This window comes from Embiotoca jacksoni, unplaced genomic scaffold, assembly GCF_022577435.1.
Source record: "Embiotoca jacksoni isolate LCO1_2020_lvr unplaced genomic scaffold, fEmbJac1.0.p SCAF_43, whole genome shotgun sequence".
NCBI lineage: Eukaryota > Metazoa > Chordata > Actinopteri > Embiotocidae > Embiotoca > Embiotoca jacksoni.
In genome coordinates this window covers 2,402,911-2,424,073 of record NW_027185396.1, presented here as the reverse complement: position 1 = coordinate 2,424,073, position 21,163 = coordinate 2,402,911, and the positions used below count along the sequence as shown (strand labels likewise).

The 21,163-nt window shown below is 44.0% G+C and overlaps 1 protein-coding gene across 3 annotated transcripts in view; it reads right to left on the bottom strand.

Annotated features, from left to right (window-relative positions):
• The window catches only part of lamb2l (laminin, beta 2-like), a 60,264-nt gene that overhangs the window by 35,568 nt on the left and 3,533 nt on the right, over window positions 1–21,163 (bottom strand). Inside the window, exons 1-3 of one of the 3 annotated variants that reach the window (XM_069169134.1) lie at window positions 11,978–12,226; window positions 9,757–9,836; window positions 56–225 (exon numbers count right to left, since the gene is read on the bottom strand). In XM_069169134.1, coding sequence (XP_069025235.1) covers window positions 56–225; window positions 9,757–9,820 — 234 coding nt within the window. In that variant the 5' untranslated portion in view covers window positions 9,821–9,836; window positions 11,978–12,226. Of the gene's footprint in view, window positions 1–55; window positions 226–9,756; window positions 9,837–11,828; window positions 11,851–11,977; window positions 12,227–21,163 lie in introns of those variants that run through there. The other 2 variants (XM_069169135.1, XM_069169132.1) reach the window with 2 other exon arrangements.

The following is a 21,163-nucleotide window of genomic DNA, read 5'->3' as shown; positions in this document are numbered from 1 at the left end:
TTAAGTGAGTATTTAGCTCTGAGTGTTGGTGTTGTGTTGATGTGTGCGTCCCGACCTGCAGATGGCTGACGATACAGTACTGCTCCGGTCCGTCCAGGCCGCAGGTGGAGGTGGCGGTCAGGTTCACGGCTCGTCCAATCAGAAGGTTTCCTGTCGCCGGGTAACAGCTTCCCTCGGTGCAGCCGTGAGGGCTCGACGGGAGCTCCTGTCCGAACACGGCGAGAGCTGGAAGTGGACGAGAGGATAATTCATCTAATCTTCATATTGTCAACTGTACGGGTGACCTCATTAATAACGTAGAAGTCTCTGATCTGAAGGAGCTGTTGAATTTAGAAATGTGTTACTTGTTTAAAACTAAAATTTCATAAACATCAGATGTACTCTTGACATTACGAGCAGTACAAAGTCTTTGCTGGGAATTACATGATGTAATAATAATGATTGATATACGAATGATATAAACTCCGTCTGGCACTGTACCGGCTGTATGTGGTCGATTCCATTTCAGTTCATCACACATATGACACATGCTACTCATCCCGTGTTCCACGTCATATCGGAGTTACTGCAGCCGTCCAATCAGAAAACACTGTTTCCCAAAACTTTTCTCAGACGTGTGCTGCATTAAATTCAAAATAAGCATATATTTTTTTATAAAACAATAAAATGTCTCTGTTTCAACATCTGATATGATGTATTTGATCTATTTTCAATTAAATATGGGTTAATGTGATTTGCAAATCATTGCAACACGAGCAAAACTGAAACAAATGAAACAGTGTGTTTTAATATAAACTGGAATTGTTAGCTTGTAGAAGTCGAAACCAAATGTCACCCTTGAGGCTGAGGAGCATTTCATTAGTGTGTGCATTAGTTGGTTGAGAGGAAAGTTAAATTAAAAAACCCTCACTACATTTTTTTTATTTAATTAATTAAATTTTAATTAAATGAGCAAATCTGCTCTGCGTAAAACTGCTTTAACCTTTAGTGTATAAATGACACAGTGTCACACTATGTGATCTCACAATGCTGCTCCATTATTAAACCAGAGAAGTCTTTATGTGTAATTTAGTTGCACTTAAGTTGCAGCTAACCTGAGAGCCTTTTATATTTAATGTGAGAGATTGACGCCCCCTGGTTTACATCTCAAGGAGTAGCTCTGTCTAAGTCAGCAGCTGATGGATGCTTGACCTATAAGTGAGTAGAAGTGATCCTTGCCGACTGCATGAAGAGTTTTTCCTTCACTTCAATAAGTGGCTGCACCCATCATAAAACAGTGGGTCAAATATGTTAGTAAATCTGCAGCCTTTGATTTGAGAAAGCTGGTTCCAGTGTGAAGGGCCGTTACACAAAACCACCTAGTGTGTGTTTTTTTTTTATTTTTATAAATCACTCGTGTCCTAGTCTTTTATCACAAATCACGACTTCCGTGCCTGCCAGAAAAATGTAAGACTTCATAATCCTGAGTACACAGAGAGGTCGGGGGATGAGAGATGTAGAGAGAGATTTCTGAAGGCCGTACATCCTGTTGATCTGCAGAGAACAACAGAGCAGCAACGTGTCGAGGCACGATGGCAACGATGTGGACGGCTGGAGATGGAATCAGAAACATCCTCTGCTGTGTTTTAGGAAGATATAATTGCTGCTGAGCATTCACAGAGCGCTAACCTGTGTCCACCTGCTTATTCATGCAATTATCCAATCAGCAAATCACGCAGCAGCGGTGTGGTGAAGGAAGCCATGCCGGTCAGGAGTTTTTGCATGAAACGTGAATAGCGTTATGTTGGTGGGAGACGTGGAATCAGAGCTAAAAGAAAGTGTTGGAGGTCAAAAAGTGTTATTCTGAATAAATGCCAAAGTGACTCAGTGTCCAATCATGGCGAGACTGGAGGTTTTAAAGGGGTCTGTGGAAGATCGATCGGTTGGTCCAAAGCATGATCAGGAAGAAGATCGATAAACCCAACTTTGTTCACATCGGAGAGCTGTGTCACAGATACAGAATATGTAAATAAAGAACACAAAATTTCAGGAATGAAAAGTCCTGCCAGAGGATGAGTGGTGTCTCTAAATATCTTCTCAGGAGGGGAAACACGGAAAAACACTTGGAGAGGGCTAAGAAACACAGTGAATGATTAAAAAAGAGCTTTTTACTTATGAATCTTTTAGAGATTTGTGTCAGGACAGAAGGGTGGATGTAAGATGATGGAACAGGAAGGAGAATCAGACCATAGTTATCCAATCATAGATTGGATATAAAAGTGTTCGTAGCTTCAGGTCTGTAAAATGGTTCTGATCCAGAAGTGTCTTCAGCTGCAATACCAGCGAGTGCCACTAGAGGTCGGCTCCAAAAAGCCTCTGGCTCCATAGACTCCCATTCAACTTCTCTCATCAAATCCAAAGTGAATAAAATGTGTCCATCAGTTATCTCGGTGTTGTTAGCTAAAGTCACTCCTTCTTATTAGTTTTCTGGAGGTCCATCTGAAAATAATCCCTCATTCATTAGAAAAGAAGATTCAAGAAGACCTGTTTTTGGGGGCGTGTCTGTTTGATTGACAGGTCTGTGGTGCAGTCAGGTTACAGCTATCGGTGGGCGGGACGTAGTATCGTCAGGTTTCCGATCAGATCGGTCAGATCCACCTCTGGCTCCTCCCCCAGCTCGTCCAAATATGGTCACTTCCTGCTCCAAACCGCTCCGAACTGGCAAGATGGTGACGGACAGAATCTGAACTGGAGGATTCATAACGTTCACAAACCAACAATGACATCACTGATGGACGATGACATCACTGATGGTTGATGACATCACTGATGGATGCTGCTTGTATCAAACATGCTGGTGGGAATATTCAAATGTGCAGGTACACTTGGAGAAGTAGACCTCCATCCTTCAGAGACATGCTCCACCCTTTTTGTTTGCATCCTTGTGGAGAAGGATTCATACTGCAGCCGGACGATAAGCATAAACACACACCAAAGAGAGTTAAAGAACTACTAGAAGATCTACAACTTCCACAAACTGTCCACAGTCGCATGACCTGACCACTGACACCAGGATGTAAAACTGCAAAGAATTAGATGTAAAGTAGTTGTAAAAAAGGACAAAAGATCTTTTTTAGTTTAGAAATGACTGCAGCTTCATTCTCCACACACACACACACACACGCACGCACACACGCACGCACACACACGCAGACACACTCACACACACACACACGCACGCACACACACACACACGCACGCACGCACGCACGCACGCACGCACGCGCACGCACGCACCACACACACACACACACACACACACACACACACCTGTCTTGGCACCAGTTCAACTAAAATATTTACCAGAAGATTTTCTGAATTCCTGTGAAACGTTATCGCTGCTCACAGCTCAGATATACCTGTCAGGGAGTGACAGCACATAAACCACCGTCCGCCTGTAACGTTATCCACTGTAGGCTAATGAACTACAAATGTAAAGCGGGCCGGCGGTCAAAGGAGACGTGCATAGTGTGCATGTGCAGGTGAACCTATGGACTGTAGATGAAGATCCAACACACCCTGAACAAACATCAAACACAATGCTGAGCAACCATGAAACTGAAGTGAGACTGAAGTTCCTTCGTGAGCACATTTTAACACCCCTATACATGTTGGATATGTTGAAGCTGAAAATGATACCGAGCAGCCCCTCCTGTTCAAACAATACGGAAACACAGAAACTGTAACTGGGTTGGACGTGACCTCACTGCACAGGTATGACTTTACACAACAGGTTCATTCACTGGTCAAATAACCTGCCCCAGGTGAGGCTCCATCAAACACCGGACATGGAAACTACCGTGTTTGTACTTTATCTGCAGTGTAACATGAAACGAGGAACTAATTCAAGACAAGTTCTTCTGAAGATGCAGCTCAAAGACAGCAGCTTTGATTCAACAGTGTCCCTGATGTGTAAGAATAATATTAGTAATATTATAGAGCCTTTGCTGATTTTATCGATCCATTTTATTTCTTTTATACGATAACTGTTTTTATTTGTTTTATGGTTGTTTTATACGTTCATTGTTTTAGATTTGAAGACTTGTTTGAATTCACAGGTTGTTTTATTTGGTTTTAATTGTTTATTTTATGTGAAGCACTTTATATCTCAAGTTTAGAAACGTGCTACACAAATAAAGCTTATTGTTATTATTATTATTAATAATAATAATAACAATAATAATAATAAATAGACAGTAATAATGTGTCGAAGCAATTTTTGTTTCTAAAATATGCCAATTTTAAGGAGAACATTTTGCATTCTAAATCTTTATGACAATTCACCAAAATAAAAGAAGCAGAAAGCGACTGTTAATGATCTGATTTGAATTCGCTGTTTTTTTTATTCATTTCCTTGTTGACTGTTCTCAGACAATATTTCATTTCTGCTCTTATTATATTGCACAAGGTTTTGTATCATCGCACTGTTTATGTGGTTCAGCGCGGACAGACTGAGGTAACGTTCAGGTGTGTTGTGACACCGTCTCCCGCCACGCTGTCTCGGCACGTAACCCTCAGCACTCATAATTAAGCCTCAGCTTCAATTGATGACCGAGTTTGAGTTTTGAAATCGACCACACATGCGAGGAATGCTGCTGAACGCAGGCTGCTCGATCTAATGGCTTTCTGTCAGACCGCGTTCAGACACAGAAGAACAGTGTTTGTGCTGGTAATTACAGGGTGAAGCCGTCATCCACGCTCACACTCACATGGAAAACGGCCTCATTTTTTCTGAAGATGCTCCTGACATGTGAGATGTGACGGCTGTGTTCGTTCTCCTCTCTGTGTGGGCTGCAGGGAACAGATCTTTTACTTGGTTTTCACCTGTCCTGACGCGCATGGAGAACGCGAGCGTGCATCGTGTTTCTTCTGTTGGCCAAACTACACGGACAGGAACACTTTCAGGAGTTTGTTTCTTACTGGATTTGTAAATGCATCTGTACCTACAGTACAGAGCAATTAGAGTGGGCTAGTTCATTTTATTGCAAAAATGACAAGACACAACACAAAGACTGTAAATAAAAGTGTTCGTAGCTTCCAGGTCTGAACAATGAGGCCGATTAAGAAGTGCCTGAAGCTGCAATACCAGCGAGTGCCACTAGAGGTCGGCTCCAAAAAGCCTCCGGCTCCATAGACTCCCATTCAACTTCTCTCATCAAATCCAAAGTGAATAAAATGTGTCCATCAGTTATCTCGGTGTTGTTAGCTAAAGTCACTCCTTCTTCTTAGTTTTCTGGAGGTCCATCTGAAAATAATCCCTCATTCATTAGAAAAGAAGATTCAAGAAGACCTGTTTTTGGGGGCGTGTCTGTTTGATTGACAGGCCTGTGGTGCAGTCAGGTTACAGCTATCGGTGGGCGGGACGTAGTATCGTCAGGTCAATATCTGGTAAAATGGTGAACCTGGTGGGAATCTTTGATAAAAAAAACCAACTCAAAAAGAGCTTCAGTGAATGTCCAAAACAAAGCCAGGCTGTGGAACCATTTGCACAGATGTTGTCTGACACCAGCTGGTTTTGTTAGGGAGTGATTACAGTGTAGCACGTGGCAATGAAACACACACACACACACACACACACACACACACACGCAAACACACACGCACACACACGCACACGCACACACACACACACACACACACACACACACACACACACACACACAGGAAGAGCCGCAGGTAAACACAGCCTGAGGCATCTCCCTCTTTATACACTGTTATGGCAGGAATGCAAGGACAGAAAGGAAAATGATATTCATTAAGAAAAACCTCCAGGTGTGAGGAGAGTGGACCAAAATGATGTCAGCACACACTTCCTCTGTGAAGGCAGCTGTGTGGTTCAACAACACACACACACACACACACACACACACACACACACACACACACACACACACACACACACACTCACACACACACACACACACACACACAGGCTACCGATGCTGAATGAGAAACAACATTTCTGTTGGAAGAGTAGCAGCAGTCCACTGGAAGGTGTTTTCACATACTAATTCTTCCGCTGAGTTTCTTTCAGGAGGACAGAAGGACCTCAATCGAAGGGAAACACTGGATTTTATTCGTTAAATCTTAAATTAAAACACTTTATGTGACACTTTTCAAACCAGATTGGCATTACTACTTCCTACTACAAATCTAGGAATTTTGTAGAACGCAAAAAACATGAAGAAATGGATACAGAAAAAAATCAGCACGTGCTGTTGAATTTAAGCTGTCGTGATACAAAATGTGTGCTGACTATCAATTTGTTATCCTTCAAATGAAAGAAGATTATCCAGCTGGTTTGGGTGGAGCTCAGCTGTGTGAATAAATGTTACTAAACGTGAGCAGCTCTTGGACACTTTTTTTTTTAGGATACTTTCAACTGAAGTAATTCATTTCAACGACATTTCTTTACACTACAACTCTCACTTGTTGGTTTAAATTGGAGTAAATGTCCAAAAAAAGCTCATCATTGTCCATCTGTTGTAAAGTTTATGTTGCATGTTGAAACGTGAAACGTGAGAAGCAGCACAGTGAACAGGTTGGAGAGCGTTGACAGTCTTTTTTTAAATGTAATAAATACAGTTTAACTCACCTTCAACTGACCAAACTGCAGAAACAGGACTGATTAAAGCTAAAGTTTAAAATTTAGTGTTATGTATAATTTCCACATCACCAGTGATAAAGTCATGTCGTAGTCATGTTAAACTACCATCAACAAACACTTCCTGATGGTTTTTGGTTGTGAGACCTTCCAGAGGAAATTTTGAGGTTTATTCATGATGGCATAAAATCTTTGGAAGAAACAGGCCCAGGTGTTTTTGGATTTGCTGTACAAATATACACTATTGACCTTCTGCCATTGTTCCGATTGACTTGTAGCTGAATAGAGATATGACCATACGTCGGGGCGTCGGGGTTTGGAAATAATAAGCACACATTAATAACAACTTCTCTATCTACCGCTGACAACATGAAATATAAATAATAAAAACTATTAGAAAGAAAAATTCTCGCTCTGCCACATTCAAAGCAGTTCAATAGAAAAGAGAAGTATAATGTCATCTGAACTCCATGTAGCTCAACACGCAGTCCTCTCCTGGGAATTCTCAGTTTATATGTTTTTACCCACAAATATAATTTTTGATCTCAAAACTGTCTTTTGTTTGCATGAAAAAGACACAAAACTAACTTCATAGGAAAAAGACTGTGACGTGTTATATGGTAATTTGTGCAGAAGTCAGATTACGTCACACTAAAAGATCTTTAAGGAAATCCTCAACCGGTCGAGATAACTTTGATTTATTGATTCTTCAATTGATCCATTCATTCATTCATTCACCAACATGTACTGCAGAACTAAAGCCAACTCAAGCTCACTATTATTGAAACTGACAGCGTCCAACATACACATATAAATGCAGTTAATGATCAACACAGGACCTGACCTACATACCTGTGAGCAGGTGAGTTAGGAAGGGAACGTATACAGTGGTGCTTAAAAGGTCTAATCAGCTGCTCATCATGGAGCTTCACATAATCACAGATAAGATTGGATCATTTTCCTCCATAAAGTATTTGTTTAATTGGGTTCTCTTTATCGACTTTTAGGACATGTATGAAAATCTGATGATGTTTTAAGTCATATTTATGCAGAAATGTAGAAAATTCTTAACTTTTAACCACCGCTGTAACGCATGTAATCCCTCTGAGTCGTGACGAGGTGGAGTGGCTGAAATAAAAACGACATTTTCTTTTTAACTTTGATAAAATCCCGAACCTCAACCTGAGTGACATAATCCTCCGCTGTTCGCTCTGAGTGTGTGTGTGTGTGTGTGTGTGTGTGTGTGTGTGTGTGTGTGTGTGTGTGTGTGTGTGTGTGTGTGTGTATGTACCCTGCCCCGGCACTCTTCTGGTTGTCGGTGCATTACTACTACTAGCAACAGCTAGACACTGCGAGTGCCTGGTGATCACCGCAAGGACCGCCAGTCCCCCGTCCGTCTCGTTCTCGTTCCTCCTGTTCCTGTTCCAGCTGCAGAGCTCCCTATCGGAGTGATCAGTCGGTTGAGTTGCCCTCCCGACTCGGAGAATAGAGACTGTTTTTCCAGCGGTCCTGTCCGCTGTTCTGCTGGCTGCGTCTCCCCGGATCAGTCGGTTGAGTTGCCCTCCCGACTTGGAAGGAAATAGACACTGTAGGTGCCACCGTTTGTTTGTTTGTTTGTTTGTTTGTTGGAATAAAGACTGTATTTTGAACTGATACCCGAGTCTGTGAGTCTGCATTCGGGTCCTGTTATACTCCACCTCATAACAAATAGAAGTGGATTCTGTGAAATGGAAACAGATGCTAAAAAACCCTCTTGTCTTTACTTCATGCTTAAAGGCACAAATGCTCTTCATGGTGTTTCACTCAAAGCCTGCTCCGTTCACACGGAGTCTGACAGCCAGTCAATATTTTATATTCATTAAAACATGCACACTGCTGCAATGTCGCCCAACGAGTGATGCTAAATTGTGGCGCTGTTATAAGTATACAATAAGAGTTGTTATGAGCCACCGCCTCATTTAAAGTGGACTAAAAATGAACTTGAAGAAACATTCAGTTCCTGTTCCTCACAGTCACGACAAACACCTGCAGCTCAACCCTGAGATCAGTCTGCATTAAAAGTCTAATGTCTATGTAGATGCAGAATATGAATCTGGGAAACGCAAAAAAAAGGACGACACACTGAAGGATGAGAAAACCTCAGTGTTAATGAACAGGTTTCACATGCTGACCTGCTGCTGCTCATTGAGGAGGTCACATGATCACAAAAGAATCTGTCCTGTTGCTAGCTGGAGCTGCTGAGATCAGAAGGATGTCACATGATGATGAATATGAAAGGGAGAAAATGTAACTTGTGATGTCATCGTTGGTTTGTGAACGTTATGAATCCTCCAGTTCAGATTCTGTCCGTCACCATCTTGTTAGTTCGGAATGGTTTGGAGCAGGAAGTGACCATATTTGGACGAGCTGGGGGAGGAGCCAGCGGTGGATCTGACCGATCTGATTGGAAACCTGACGATACTACGTCCCGCCCACCAATAGCTGTAACTTGACTGCACCACAGGCCTGTCAATCAAACAGACACGCCCCCAAAAACAGGTCTTCTTGAATCTTCTTTTCTAATGAATGAGGGATTATTTTCAGATGGACCTCCAGAAAACTAATAAGAAGGAGTGACTTTAGCTAACAACACCGAGATAACTGATGGACACATTTTATTCACTTTGGATTTGATGAGAGAAGTTGAATGGGAGTCTATGGAGCCGGAGGCTTTTTGGAGCCGACCTCTAGTGGCACTCGCTGGTATTGCAGCTTAAGGCACTTCTGGATCAGCCTCATTTTTCAGAACCGGAAACTACGAACGCTTTTATAAACAGTCTGTGTTTAACTGCTTGAGGGGACTTTACTTTGACTTTAATAAAACAAAACTGAAGTAAATATAAATTAAATTCGTTATTTAAAACGATGGATTTCTTGAAAGTTCAATTATTTAGCAGATTAGTTTTAATACCCCTGATTTAAAATTTCTGCTAAAACTGCACATTTGTTATCATGAGATGTTGTGCTCGGTCTGCTTTGCTTTTCCACCACAAATCAAGGTGCACTGATTTTGTTCCATTACGACTGAACCCAAGAACAGACACAGCTTATAGAGATCAATGATTTCTACTCACCCAGCATGAGGAGGCTCAGATGTGTAGTCATGATGGGCATCAAGACGCCCGGACGCACCGACATCAGGCTGCCTGGGTGTCTGTAACACACACAAATAATCTCAGAGTGCGACAAAGAAATCCATAAAACATCTCAAGAGGCCTCGTCGAGTGAAATACCCCTATATAACCGCCAGAAGAAGAAAAGAGGCGGAGTTTATGTCACACCACAGGTATTGTTTGTTTTACTGCTTCTCAGGACACAGAAAATGTCCCACAAACCTTGAAGTGATTCTGTCCATTAACCAGTGAACTTTAGATGGTAAAGGTCTGAAAGACGGTCTGGTTTGGCTGCAGTCAAATTATTTGAAGAGCTGTAGAAATGTTACAACTTCACACAAAGTAGCTTTAAAAAAATTACAAAAACTGCAAAATGTTGCTTCTGTCTAGCAAAAAGAAAAGTTTTCTTATTGTGTTGAGAAAACATCTTTTCTGGTTCCACAAACAGAGATCTGCTTACTGAATAGGACAGGCCACAGTGTGTGTGTGTGTGTGTGTGTGTGTGTGTGTGTGTGTGTGTGTGTGTGTAAGAACACACACACTGACCAAATATGAGCTGAAATAAAAAGGTGGTTCCAGGAGAAGCAGAGGAACTGAACAGACCGACTCTCCCTCAGGAAGTGTGTCAGAGTCGGGACTTCTTTTAAAGCCTAAATAAACCTCTTTGAGTTGGAGGGACGACGGCTTTGTCGCCGTACAAATGACAAATTTAAAGGTCTTCGATTTTAAAGAATTTCTTAAATAGCTTAACCTTCCTCTCTAATCCAGGTCTGCATCTTAAAGCAGGTCTCTGCTGGGAGGCGTTTTCACACTCAGCGTGGCGATAAAGAGGACACACACTCTCGCTGTCAAACGCACGACCACCGAGGGGGCGACCACACAGCACCGACCCACTCACCTCACTGGATTTACACATGTATGAGGTCGCTCGCTGTAGCCGCAACAATGACAGGTTAGCTTTTATTATATTCGCATGCAAATACAACACAGCAGCTTCAAGTCAACTCGTGTCCTAATAAACTGCAGATGTAATATTACCTGTTTGATAGTGCATCACAAGTATATGAATGTGTTTATTTCTCCTGCTTTTATGCTACAAACAAATCATTTAAACATTTTTTAGTTTAAAGCAAGTGGAGGGGTTACAATTAAACAGATGTTAAGGAGAATATTATAGCTGCGCAATTTGTTTTATATTATTGTTATTAGACTATTGTGCGATCAAAGTGAGACATAAATAGGCTGACTGTCTTTTTATGTTTGTGTTGTTTAGTTTGCTTGTTGCTATTCAAACACAGACTGATAAATCAAGTTAACCTGAAGGTAAATTTGCTTTTATATTTCCAACTCATTATGTTCATCTGTAACTGCTGTCAGATTTTTTTTTTAAGATCTATATTTTCTAGAGAGTGAAGTACAGAGAGGACACACAAGTGAAGAAAAAAAGGCAGAATGCCAAAATGTGGAGACAGAAACGAAGGTGCAGCTGATTTAAAGAGATACAGAGATAAAAGATTTAAAGAAAAGATAAATAAAGGAAAACAGTGAAAGAAATTCAGAAGCTTTTCAGTCACGTTTCAGTTGAGATCTGCTGAAAAACCCCAAACTGAAACTGAAACAAAGACCATCTGGATCGACGTGGAGGGTCATCTGTCCATCCATCATGGCCCTCGTGGGCTCACCACAGAGCGGTTGACATAAGTTAGGGGGGTTTACAAACTCTTTTTTGTTTTACCACCGTAGCTGTGGTGCAGAGAGTTAGAGATCTGCAGACAATCGCGGAGAGCTAAAGAGCTCAAGAGGCGACTGGCTCACGATTTCAACAAGAACATCACAATAAAACCACCTTCCTATGTTACACTGGCTGCTCGCAGCCACCGAGATGATCACGAACACGTCTCAATGAACTGTGTGAGAAGCAAACGAGCCATAAGGAGCTGGAAAACCACATGTTGCACCGCTGAACCACCGAGCTACTGTTAAATTTTAACAGCGACATTGTTAACAGAGTTCACAGTTTAGCCACAAGTGACCTGCAGAGGTGGTGACAGCACAAGGTCACATGTTAATCCAAAACCTTCACAGGAATGTAGAAGAAAAAGTCACTGGGAAGTGGAAGTTGCTGAGAAAACAGTGCAGCAGTGGAGTAATAATGAAGACCTTAGAGCAGCGTTGTACTCACTCCACCTCTCCTGTGAATCTCCTCCTCCGGACTGCGTGGTCAGACCTGATCTCTCTGGCTCTCCGCAGGCCGGTTCCTCCTGACAGCGTGCAGACTACCGTACTGCGGTGCACGTGTGTGTGTGTGTGTGTGTGTGTGTGTGTGTGTGTGTGTGTGTGTGTGTGTGTGTGTGTGTGTGTGTGTGTGTGTGTGTGTGTGTGTGTGTGTGTGTGTGTGTGTGTGTGTTAGTCCCACACCCCAGTGAGTGTGTACATTTACGCGTGCATGCACATGTGTGCCGTGTATATGCACCAGAATGCGTAAAACAAACTTGAAAGCACCAGCGATGTAAAAACAGAGGGAACGCAGGTCCACCAATGAGAGCGCAGAGTGCGTGCGGGGACCCCCCCTCTTCCCTCCGCACTCCCCTCTTTTTCTCCCTCGGCTCGGCACTGGGGCACTGGGGTGAATGGGCAGCTATTCTTATTCTAATTCCTCTGTCACTCTGCGGGCCACTGGCTGAAAGAGGGGAACGGTCTCCAGGCTGCTGGAATGCACAGCCGCTTTCTTCTGGACACTGAGGGAGAGTGGAGGGAGGGTGGAGGGAGAGTGGAGGGAGGGTGGAGGGAGAGTGAAGGGAGGGTGGAGGGAGAGTGAAGGGAGAGTGGAGGGTGAAGGGAGAGTGGAGGGAGAGTGGAGGGAGGGTGGAGGGAGAGTGAAGGGAGAGTGGAGGGTGAAGGGAGAGTGGAGGGAGAGTGAAGGGAGAGTGGAGGGAGGGTGGAGGGAGAGTGAAGGGAGGGTGGAGGGAGAGCGGAGGGAGGGTGGAGGGAGGCTGGAGGGAGGGTGGAGGGAGAGCGGAGGGAGAGTGGAGGGAGAGTGAAGGGAGGGTGGAGGGAGAGTGAAGGGAGGGTGGAGGGAGAGCGGAGGGAGAGCGGAGGGAGAGTGAAGGGAGAGTGGAGGGTGAAGGGAGAGTGGAGGGAGAGTGGAGGGAGGGTGGAGGGAGGGTGAAGGGAGGGTGGAGGGAAAGCGGAGGGAGAGCGAAGGGAGAGTGGAGGGAGGGCGGAGGGAGAGTGGAGGGTGAGTGGAGGGAGGGTGGAGGGTGAAGGGTGAAGGGAGGGAGAGTGAAGGGTGAGTGAAGGGAGAGTGGAGGGAAAGTGGAGGGAGGGTGGAGGGTGAAGGGTGAAGGGAGGGAGAGTGAAGGGTGAGTGAAGGGAGAGCGGAGGGAGAGCGGAGGGAGAGTGGAGGGAGGGTGGAGGGAGAGTGGAGGGAGAGCGGAGGGAGAGTGGAGGGAGGGTGGAGGGAGAGTGGAGGGAGGGTGGAGGGAGAGTGGAGGGAGAGTGGAGTGAAGGGTGAGTGGAGGGTGAGTGGAGGGTGAAGGGTGAAGGGAGGGAGAGTGGAGGGAGAGTGGAGGGAGAGTGGAGGGAGAGTGAAGGGAGGGTGGAGGGAGGGCAAAGGGAGAGTGGAGGGAGAGCGGAGGGAGAGCGGAGGGAGAGTGGAGGGAGGGTGGAGGGAGAGTGGAGGGAGGGTGGAGGGAGAGTGGAGGGAGAGTGGAGTGAAGGGTGAGTGGAGGGTGAGTGGAGGGTGAAGGGTGAAGGGAGGGAGAGTGAAGGGTGAGTGAAGGGAGAGTGGAGGGAGGGCGGAGGGAGAGTGAAGGGTGAGTGGAGGGAGGGTGGAGGGTGAAGGGTGAAGGGAGGGAGAGTGAAGGGTGAGTGAAGGGAGAGTGGAGGGAGGGTGGAGGGAGAGTGAAGGGAGGGTGGAGGGAGGGCGGAGGGAGAGTGGAGGGAGAGTGGAGTGAAGGGTGAGTGGAGGGAGGGTGGAGGGTGAAGGGTGAAGGGAGGGAGAGTGAAGGGAGAGTGGAGGGAGAGTGGAGGGAGAGCGGAGGGAGAGTGGAGGGAGAGTGGAGTGAAGGGTGAGTGGAGGGTGAGTGGAGGGTGAAGGGTGAAGGGAGGGAGAGTGAAGGGTGAGTGAAGGGAGGGTGGAGGGAGGGCGGAGGGAGAGTGAAGGGTGAGTGGAGGGAGGGTGGAGGGTGAAGGGTGAAGGGTGAAGGGAGGGAGAGTGAAGGGTGAGTGAAGGGAGAGTGGAGGGAGAGCGGAGGGAGAGTGGAGGGAGGGTGGAGGGAGAGTGGAGGGAGAGTGGAGTGAAGGGTGAGTGGAGGGTGAGTGGAGGGTGAGTGAAGGGAGGGTGGAGGGAGGGAGAGTGGAGGGAGAGTGAAGGGAGAGTGGAGTGAAGGGAGAGTGAAGGGTGAAGGGAGGGAGAGCGAAGGGTGAGTGAAGGGAGGGTGGAGGGAGGGAGAGTGGAGGGAGAGTGAAGGGAGAGTGGAGTGAAGGGAGAGTGAAGGGTGAAGGGAGGGAGAGTGAAGGGTGAAGGGAGGGAGAGTGAAGGGTGAAGGGAGGGAGAGTGAAGGGTGAAGGGAGGGAGAGTGAAGGGTGAAGGGAGGGAGAGTGGAGGGTGGAGGGAGGGAGAGTGGAGTGAGGTAGAACAACCCTGAACGTCCTTGAACAACCTCAACTTCCTGTCTGCACTAAACCATAAAGCTGCACGGTCCCACTGACTGTTGAAGAAATCCAAAGCAGCATAAATCACTATTCTCTACTATTGTTTCCATCACAAACAACTCAACACAGTCTGTTAGTTTGAGACTGGTTGCTGATTATCCAGGTTTCATCAGGAGACACATAAAATAGTGATATTAATCTTTGGATGTAAATGTAGACTGTCTGTTGTCCCAAAAATAAGAGCTGCTTTTGACAAAAGATTCTTCCGGTCGACTAACAGTCGTTAGTTCAAGCAAACAGTCGGCTCGTCATCACACGTTAAAAATGTTAATTTAAATATCCAAATGGATATTTTTGGAGAATTAAATAATTGTTTAAGTCCCAAGGCTGACAAACACTTCTCCCCAGCTTGATGGGAAACCTGACGATACTACGTCCCGCCCACCGATAGCTGTAACCTGACTGCACCACAGGCCTGTCAATCAAACAGACACGCCCCCAAAAACAGGTCTTCTTGAATCTTCTTTTCTAATGAATGAGGGATTATTTTCAGATGGACCTCCAGAAAACTAATAAGAAGGAGTGACTTTAGCTAACAACACCGAGATAACTGATGGACACATTTTATTCACTTTGGATTTGATGAGAGAAGTTGAATGGGAGTCTATGGAGCCGGAGGCTTTTTGGAGCCGACCTCTAGTGGCACTCGCTGGTATTGCAGCTGAAGACACTTCTGGATCAGAACCATTTTACAGACCTGAAGCTACGAACTCTTTTATATCCAGTCTGTTATCTCCAGTCTGATGTATTTTGAAGTTTTTTTTTTCCATCTTGCAACCAAACGACTAATGAAAACTCAGTCTCGTGTTCGGGAGCAGCTCATGATGTGATGTAAAAGTTACATGAACAGATTGATTAAAATTATGCAGATTTGATGTTTAATTATTTATTTTTATCTTCAAGGTTTTGACAAATAAACTGAGCTGAGACATCGAGCCAAGGCCACAGAGGTTAATACCATTTAAAACCCTGAAGCTGCTCTGGTGCTGAGACGAGGTCGGACAGAGGGAATGAGAGGAGAAGGAGCGGGGGGTGCACGTCACATATCTGCATGTGGGGGTCATGTGCATGCATGTGTGTGATTTGGGCCAAATAGCTAAAAAACTGCAGGCGAGAACAAAGCAGCATTCACATTCACATTCACAGCTCTCTGCTGATGTGACCTTTGACCTCTGCTACAGAGGCAGAAGGATGCATGTCACAGATAAGCACGGACGAGGCACGTGAAGTTGGAGGTGAGACGACTTCAGTAGGTTTCTTCATCTGATTTGAGAATTTAGAAGTTAATTCATGAACTTTTGTACTTTATACTTTACTTCTGAAGAAACGATCTGTCTGGAGAATAAATGTCACACATTATTCAAAAGGGAAATGTCTCACAAACCTGAAGAGAAAAAGTCTATTTTGGCAGCACATGCATATGTATAAACATTTTTAGACTTTTAATACAGTGTTTGATTGTTAGTAAAGGTGCAAATCTGACTTTTTGCACATTTTTGAAATATCAAACTACAAGTATCCTGCATGTTTTTGGATTTTTGTGTCTGCGTATGTATTTAAGTGAGATGATAACCAAACACAGACCTTGAGCAAAAAGGCTTTGGCCCAAATCCCCACAGACATCACAACAACAAGATAAGAAGCAACCAGCAGAACGCTCGGTGCCACCGTTATATCTCCTGCATGGCGGTCAGGCAACGCCAACCCATCTCAAGACACCAGAGTCCAAACAAACCCGGGTTCCCATGTCCTTGAACACCACGACACGATAAGCCTGGCTCTCTCTCTCTGTGTGTGTGTGTGTGTGTGTGTGTGTGTGTGTGTGTGTACACATCAGACTGAACTAGTGAACATCCTGCCAACACGCTGCAGCCCGAGACACATTGAGGTGTGTAGAAGCAGGCCGGGAGGAGGATCCCGTCTCTCCGGGAGGTCACGGAGGATATCTGCTTTCCGGCTGCAGGCAGCTTGTTTGTGCTGTTTACAGCCACATCAGCTCAATGTACATTTTCATTTACATTCTTTTAAATAAAATACTTTCAGCTATAAATTGTGAACATTTAACGATATTATTTGAACCATTTGCCAACTAATTTGAGCTTTTCCATTCATCCAATACTCTTTAGATTTGGTCACTTCACTAGTTATTGCACACACTCATCCCAGCATGATGCGTTCGGGTTTTTCAGGTATATGATGTATATGATATATGATATGGAGAGGCGGTTGATCAGGCAGAATAGATAGATAGATACATAGATAGTTACTTTATTAATCCCACAAGGGGAAATTTTTTCGCTGCAGCAGCATTTATAGGTACGAATCATCATAGTTCTAATACAAATGAATAGAAGTGACATTGTGGAACACTAACTTTTGCATAATGTGGTTAACTCCCAGTTTCCCGATAAGCACTGCTGCGTCCAACGATGAAACTTACAAGCGTTCAGTGTTTTTATTATTATTGATCGTTGAGGCCCACTCAGATCATCTTCACATGTTTTGACTCAAATACAACGAAGGAAACTGAATACGTGTTTGTTCTTAGCGCATCGGAAACCTTTATGAACCTTTCTCTATTTTGTTGCTGCTTTTTTGGGGTTTGTTTTTTCTTGTTGTTTGCTTGTTTGTTGTTTGTTATTGCTGTTGTTGTTTTTAGTTTGGTTCTTGCTTCTAAATTTATTTTTTGTATTGAGTTTTATTTGCGGTTTATTTCTGGTTAATTTGTTGTATTTAGTGTGTTTGTGCAATAACATGTTCCTGCATTCAGAGTCTCTCTGCGGTTTACACAGCTGCTCGTTCATATATAGAAATATATCGCTTTTCTTTCTGCTCCATGTTGGATGTTTGATCTTATTGTTCAATAAAATATGAATCGTAAAACAAAAATGAGTCAAGCCTTTCTAAAACGTTCTACCAACCTCCGGGTCAGGCACCTCCAGGGGTTTAAGTACCGCTGATCAGGACAGAGAATGCTGAGAAAAAGAGGAATAAACAAACAGGAAGAAGAAACTCCGTGCAGCACATGCACAAGTCTCACAATACAAGATATCTTCTAGCCACAGTATCGCCTTGAGTGTGCATGAGCCAGCAGGTAGCACACTGAGACCTGAGTAAAGCGGTCAGGCTGACACAGAACGACCAACAGCAGCAACACAGCACTCGGTAGTCATAACGACCGCTGAGCAATCAGGCGCATGCGGGACCTCGAAGGGATATCAGAGAAATTCAGCCTTCACTGCACTGATCAACACGTTGTAGAAAACTGGTTCCTTTCGTTGCTGTTGGCTGTCGCTTGGTTAGCCATGAAGTTAGCGACAATTCGTGAGCCTAACCTGAGCACTCCCAGTTCAGGAGGGAGGACCTTTAAGGTGGAGCAGCTTCTCTCATTTCAGCTGCTGTTGAACAGACAACAGTGAAATGTCTTTCTTGCAAACTTACAAATATGCTTCTCTTTTATTCTCTGTGCATTTTATAAAACATGAATATTTAGTAAATCCAAAGGGATCATGTGTGTTCACACTGATTCAATTCTTCTGATGCATGAATGCAATTTTGCACTGCAATGGAAAAAAATCCTCGGGAGCCGTCATAAATCATCGTAACGCACCTTAAAGCCGCAACGATTGTGTCTCCCCAGATTAAATTACGTGAAAATTACACAGCTGTAATGAAATGGTTTGGAGTAAACATCTGAGCAAATAGTTCTCAGCATGAACACACAGAAGCAGCATGAAAACAACACGTACAACTTATTGATTACTGTGTATGTAAGCAAGCCTGAGGAAATGAGGAGAAGCACTCAGAGCTGCCATCAAATTAAACTCACTGCATTTTTCTGTCAAAGTGTGATTCGAGATGATTGAACAATTTCAGCTGCGTTGAGAGCTGAAAGTACCGAGTCGGGCAATTTATGATCCTCTCTGGTACAAACACAGATATCATGGTGGACCCAACTTATTACTGTCCTCTGTGGAATCATATCTGTGATCTTGAACTAATGAGACATGAACATTACCAATTCTAGTTTTCGTTACCAACCCACCACCACCACCATTAATCTCATTACAGATGCTGTCAACTGTCTTCACTTCATGGAGAAGATGCGTCAACTCTATGCGTCATTAGAGTCGATGCTTCATTTCAAAACGGACAAAAAAGAAACCGTTTAACAACGTTTGGCTGAAAAAAGAGCAGACATGAAGGAAACATGATCAAATGAGGAGGGAAGATAAAACCGGCAGACAAAACGCTTCTGACATCACAGACGGTGTTCAGAGGAATATGAGGGTCACATCTTTACAGGAAGTAAATACCAGGTGAAATGAGGTTTCTCTCAAACCTCTGATGTTTCCTGACTTAATCAAAGCCTTGATGTTTCAAATGAAAATCAAACACCTGCTTGATTTGAAAAAGAAGCAACCAAACACAACATCTTTAAATATTCAGTTTAGCCAGCGAGGAAATGATTTCCCTTCAAATTACTTCTTAATCCACTACATACATCAGCAGGTCTTCGCCTGTGGAGCCGAAAGGAAATCTCATAATACTGCCTGGATGGTGACTTCACTTCTGCTGCTTTTGCACAATGAAAAGAAAGATTAACATCAAAGGTAGTTTTCCACCTCGGGACTCCAGAGAGAGAGTCAGATCTCTGAGTGGGAGATCCACGGCAGGTTTCCACAGCTTTGGACTCAGAAGTCAAATAATGCAGAACATACTGGATGCAAACACACATGTGCATTCCTGTTCGCACCACCAGTAGTTATCAGATGGAGCCTGATGTTAGCTGCACCTCTCAGGACACGCCCCACAAGGCTGACAAAAGCTCAGGCGAGGGCACGACCGAACTGCAGCCAGCGAGGTGATTCAGTTCAGAGCAGACGCACACCAACCAACACCAAACAGCACGTACGTGTTTGGACTGGAAAGGCAGAGAATCAGAGGGTGAACGGCCGACTCCGAGGTCGTGACTCAGCATTAGATCCTGAGTAGTAGGCCAGTGAAGTACAGATTAGCAGCAGGGCTGCAGCTGAGGCCGCCGTCCAGGGAAACCACTGCAGGAAAGGAAAGTGGAGCAACGCCAGTATTCGTAATTACTAAAGGAAGAGCTTGTGGGAAACCAGCACAGTTACTGATTAGAGCTAAATCTGAAGACTTCTTACTTCGTACACATCTCTCCGCTTTGGCGAGCTTACGCAACACGTGAATGGTGGGAAGTGGGAGCTGCTAGCAGTAATAATGTGAACCAAGACAAGACAAAAAATAAGAGTGAAGAAGTACCCTCATTCTAGATGGAAGTAAAGTTATATGTTGTATGAAACGTCTGCTGTTTAGATTTAAATATACCTGATACCAGGCAATTATGCAAATGTAAGGTAATAATCAAGCAGCATCCATCAGTGATGTCATCATCCATCAGTGATGTCATCGTTGGTTTGTGAACGTTATGAATCCTCCAGTTCAGATTCTGTCCATCACCATCTTTGCTAGTTCGGAGCGGTTTGGAGCAGGAAGTGACCATATTTGGACGAGCTGGGGGAGGAGCCAGCGGTGGATCTGACCGATCTGATCGGAAACCTGAGGATACTACGTCCCGCCCACCGATAGCTGTAACCTGACTGCACCACAGACCTGTCAATCAAACAGACACGCCCCCAAAAACAGGTCTTCTTGAATCTTCTTTTCTAATGAATGAGGGATTATTTTCAGATGGACCTCCAGAAAACTAATAAGAAGGAGTGACTTTAGCTAACAACACCGAGATAACTGATGGACACATTTTATTCACTTTGGATTTGATGAGAGAAGTTGAATGGGAGTCTATGGAGCCGGAGGCTTTTTGGAGCCGACCTCTAGTGGCACTCGCTGGTATTGCAGCTGAAGACACTTCTGGATCGGAACCATTTTACAGACCTGGAATCTAAGAACACTTATAAACAGTCTGTCGTAATAATTAAGTACTCAAAAGCTAAACACATTCTGTAATGTGTGACAACGTGCACCGATATGAGCTTTCACCAAGTTGCACACTGAAACTTTAAATCAATCTGTTTACCAAAGCCTAAAACTTTGCTCTACACATTAAACAGACCTGAACATACAGTATTGTGTGATCTGCAGTCAAAATATGGTTCCTGCTTATCAGTTTCTGGCCATTTTAAAAAGATAACAAACATCTCAGCAGTGTGGTTGTTAACTCTGTCGTTAACTTACATCATGATACTTATTATTCTGCTCTGTACATTAAATCACTTGAAGAACATTAGGGTAGACGGATATTTCTGACCAATAAGAGATGATTTAGGGAAGTTTTCTGACACTAAATTCAATAAATAACATGATCTAAAGTTATTTTTTATTAAGTGTTTTAATTCAGTGAACAGAATATGAAGACTAACGCTTGATGAATGAGCTGAATAGGCTCGATAATGACACCAAAATTTGAACAAAGGACACAAGAATTCAGTAATGCTTGTAAGGAAATTACATTTCCTGTTATTGATGAGACAATCTGTGATACAGCTCATGCCCTTAGTGATTTCCCTTCAGTGTGTACATGTGTGCAGGAGAGGAAAAGGAGACATGAAGGAGGCTGGGATCCGTTTCATATCCTGACGGGTAATTGTCAGTGATTGCTGCTCATCAGACC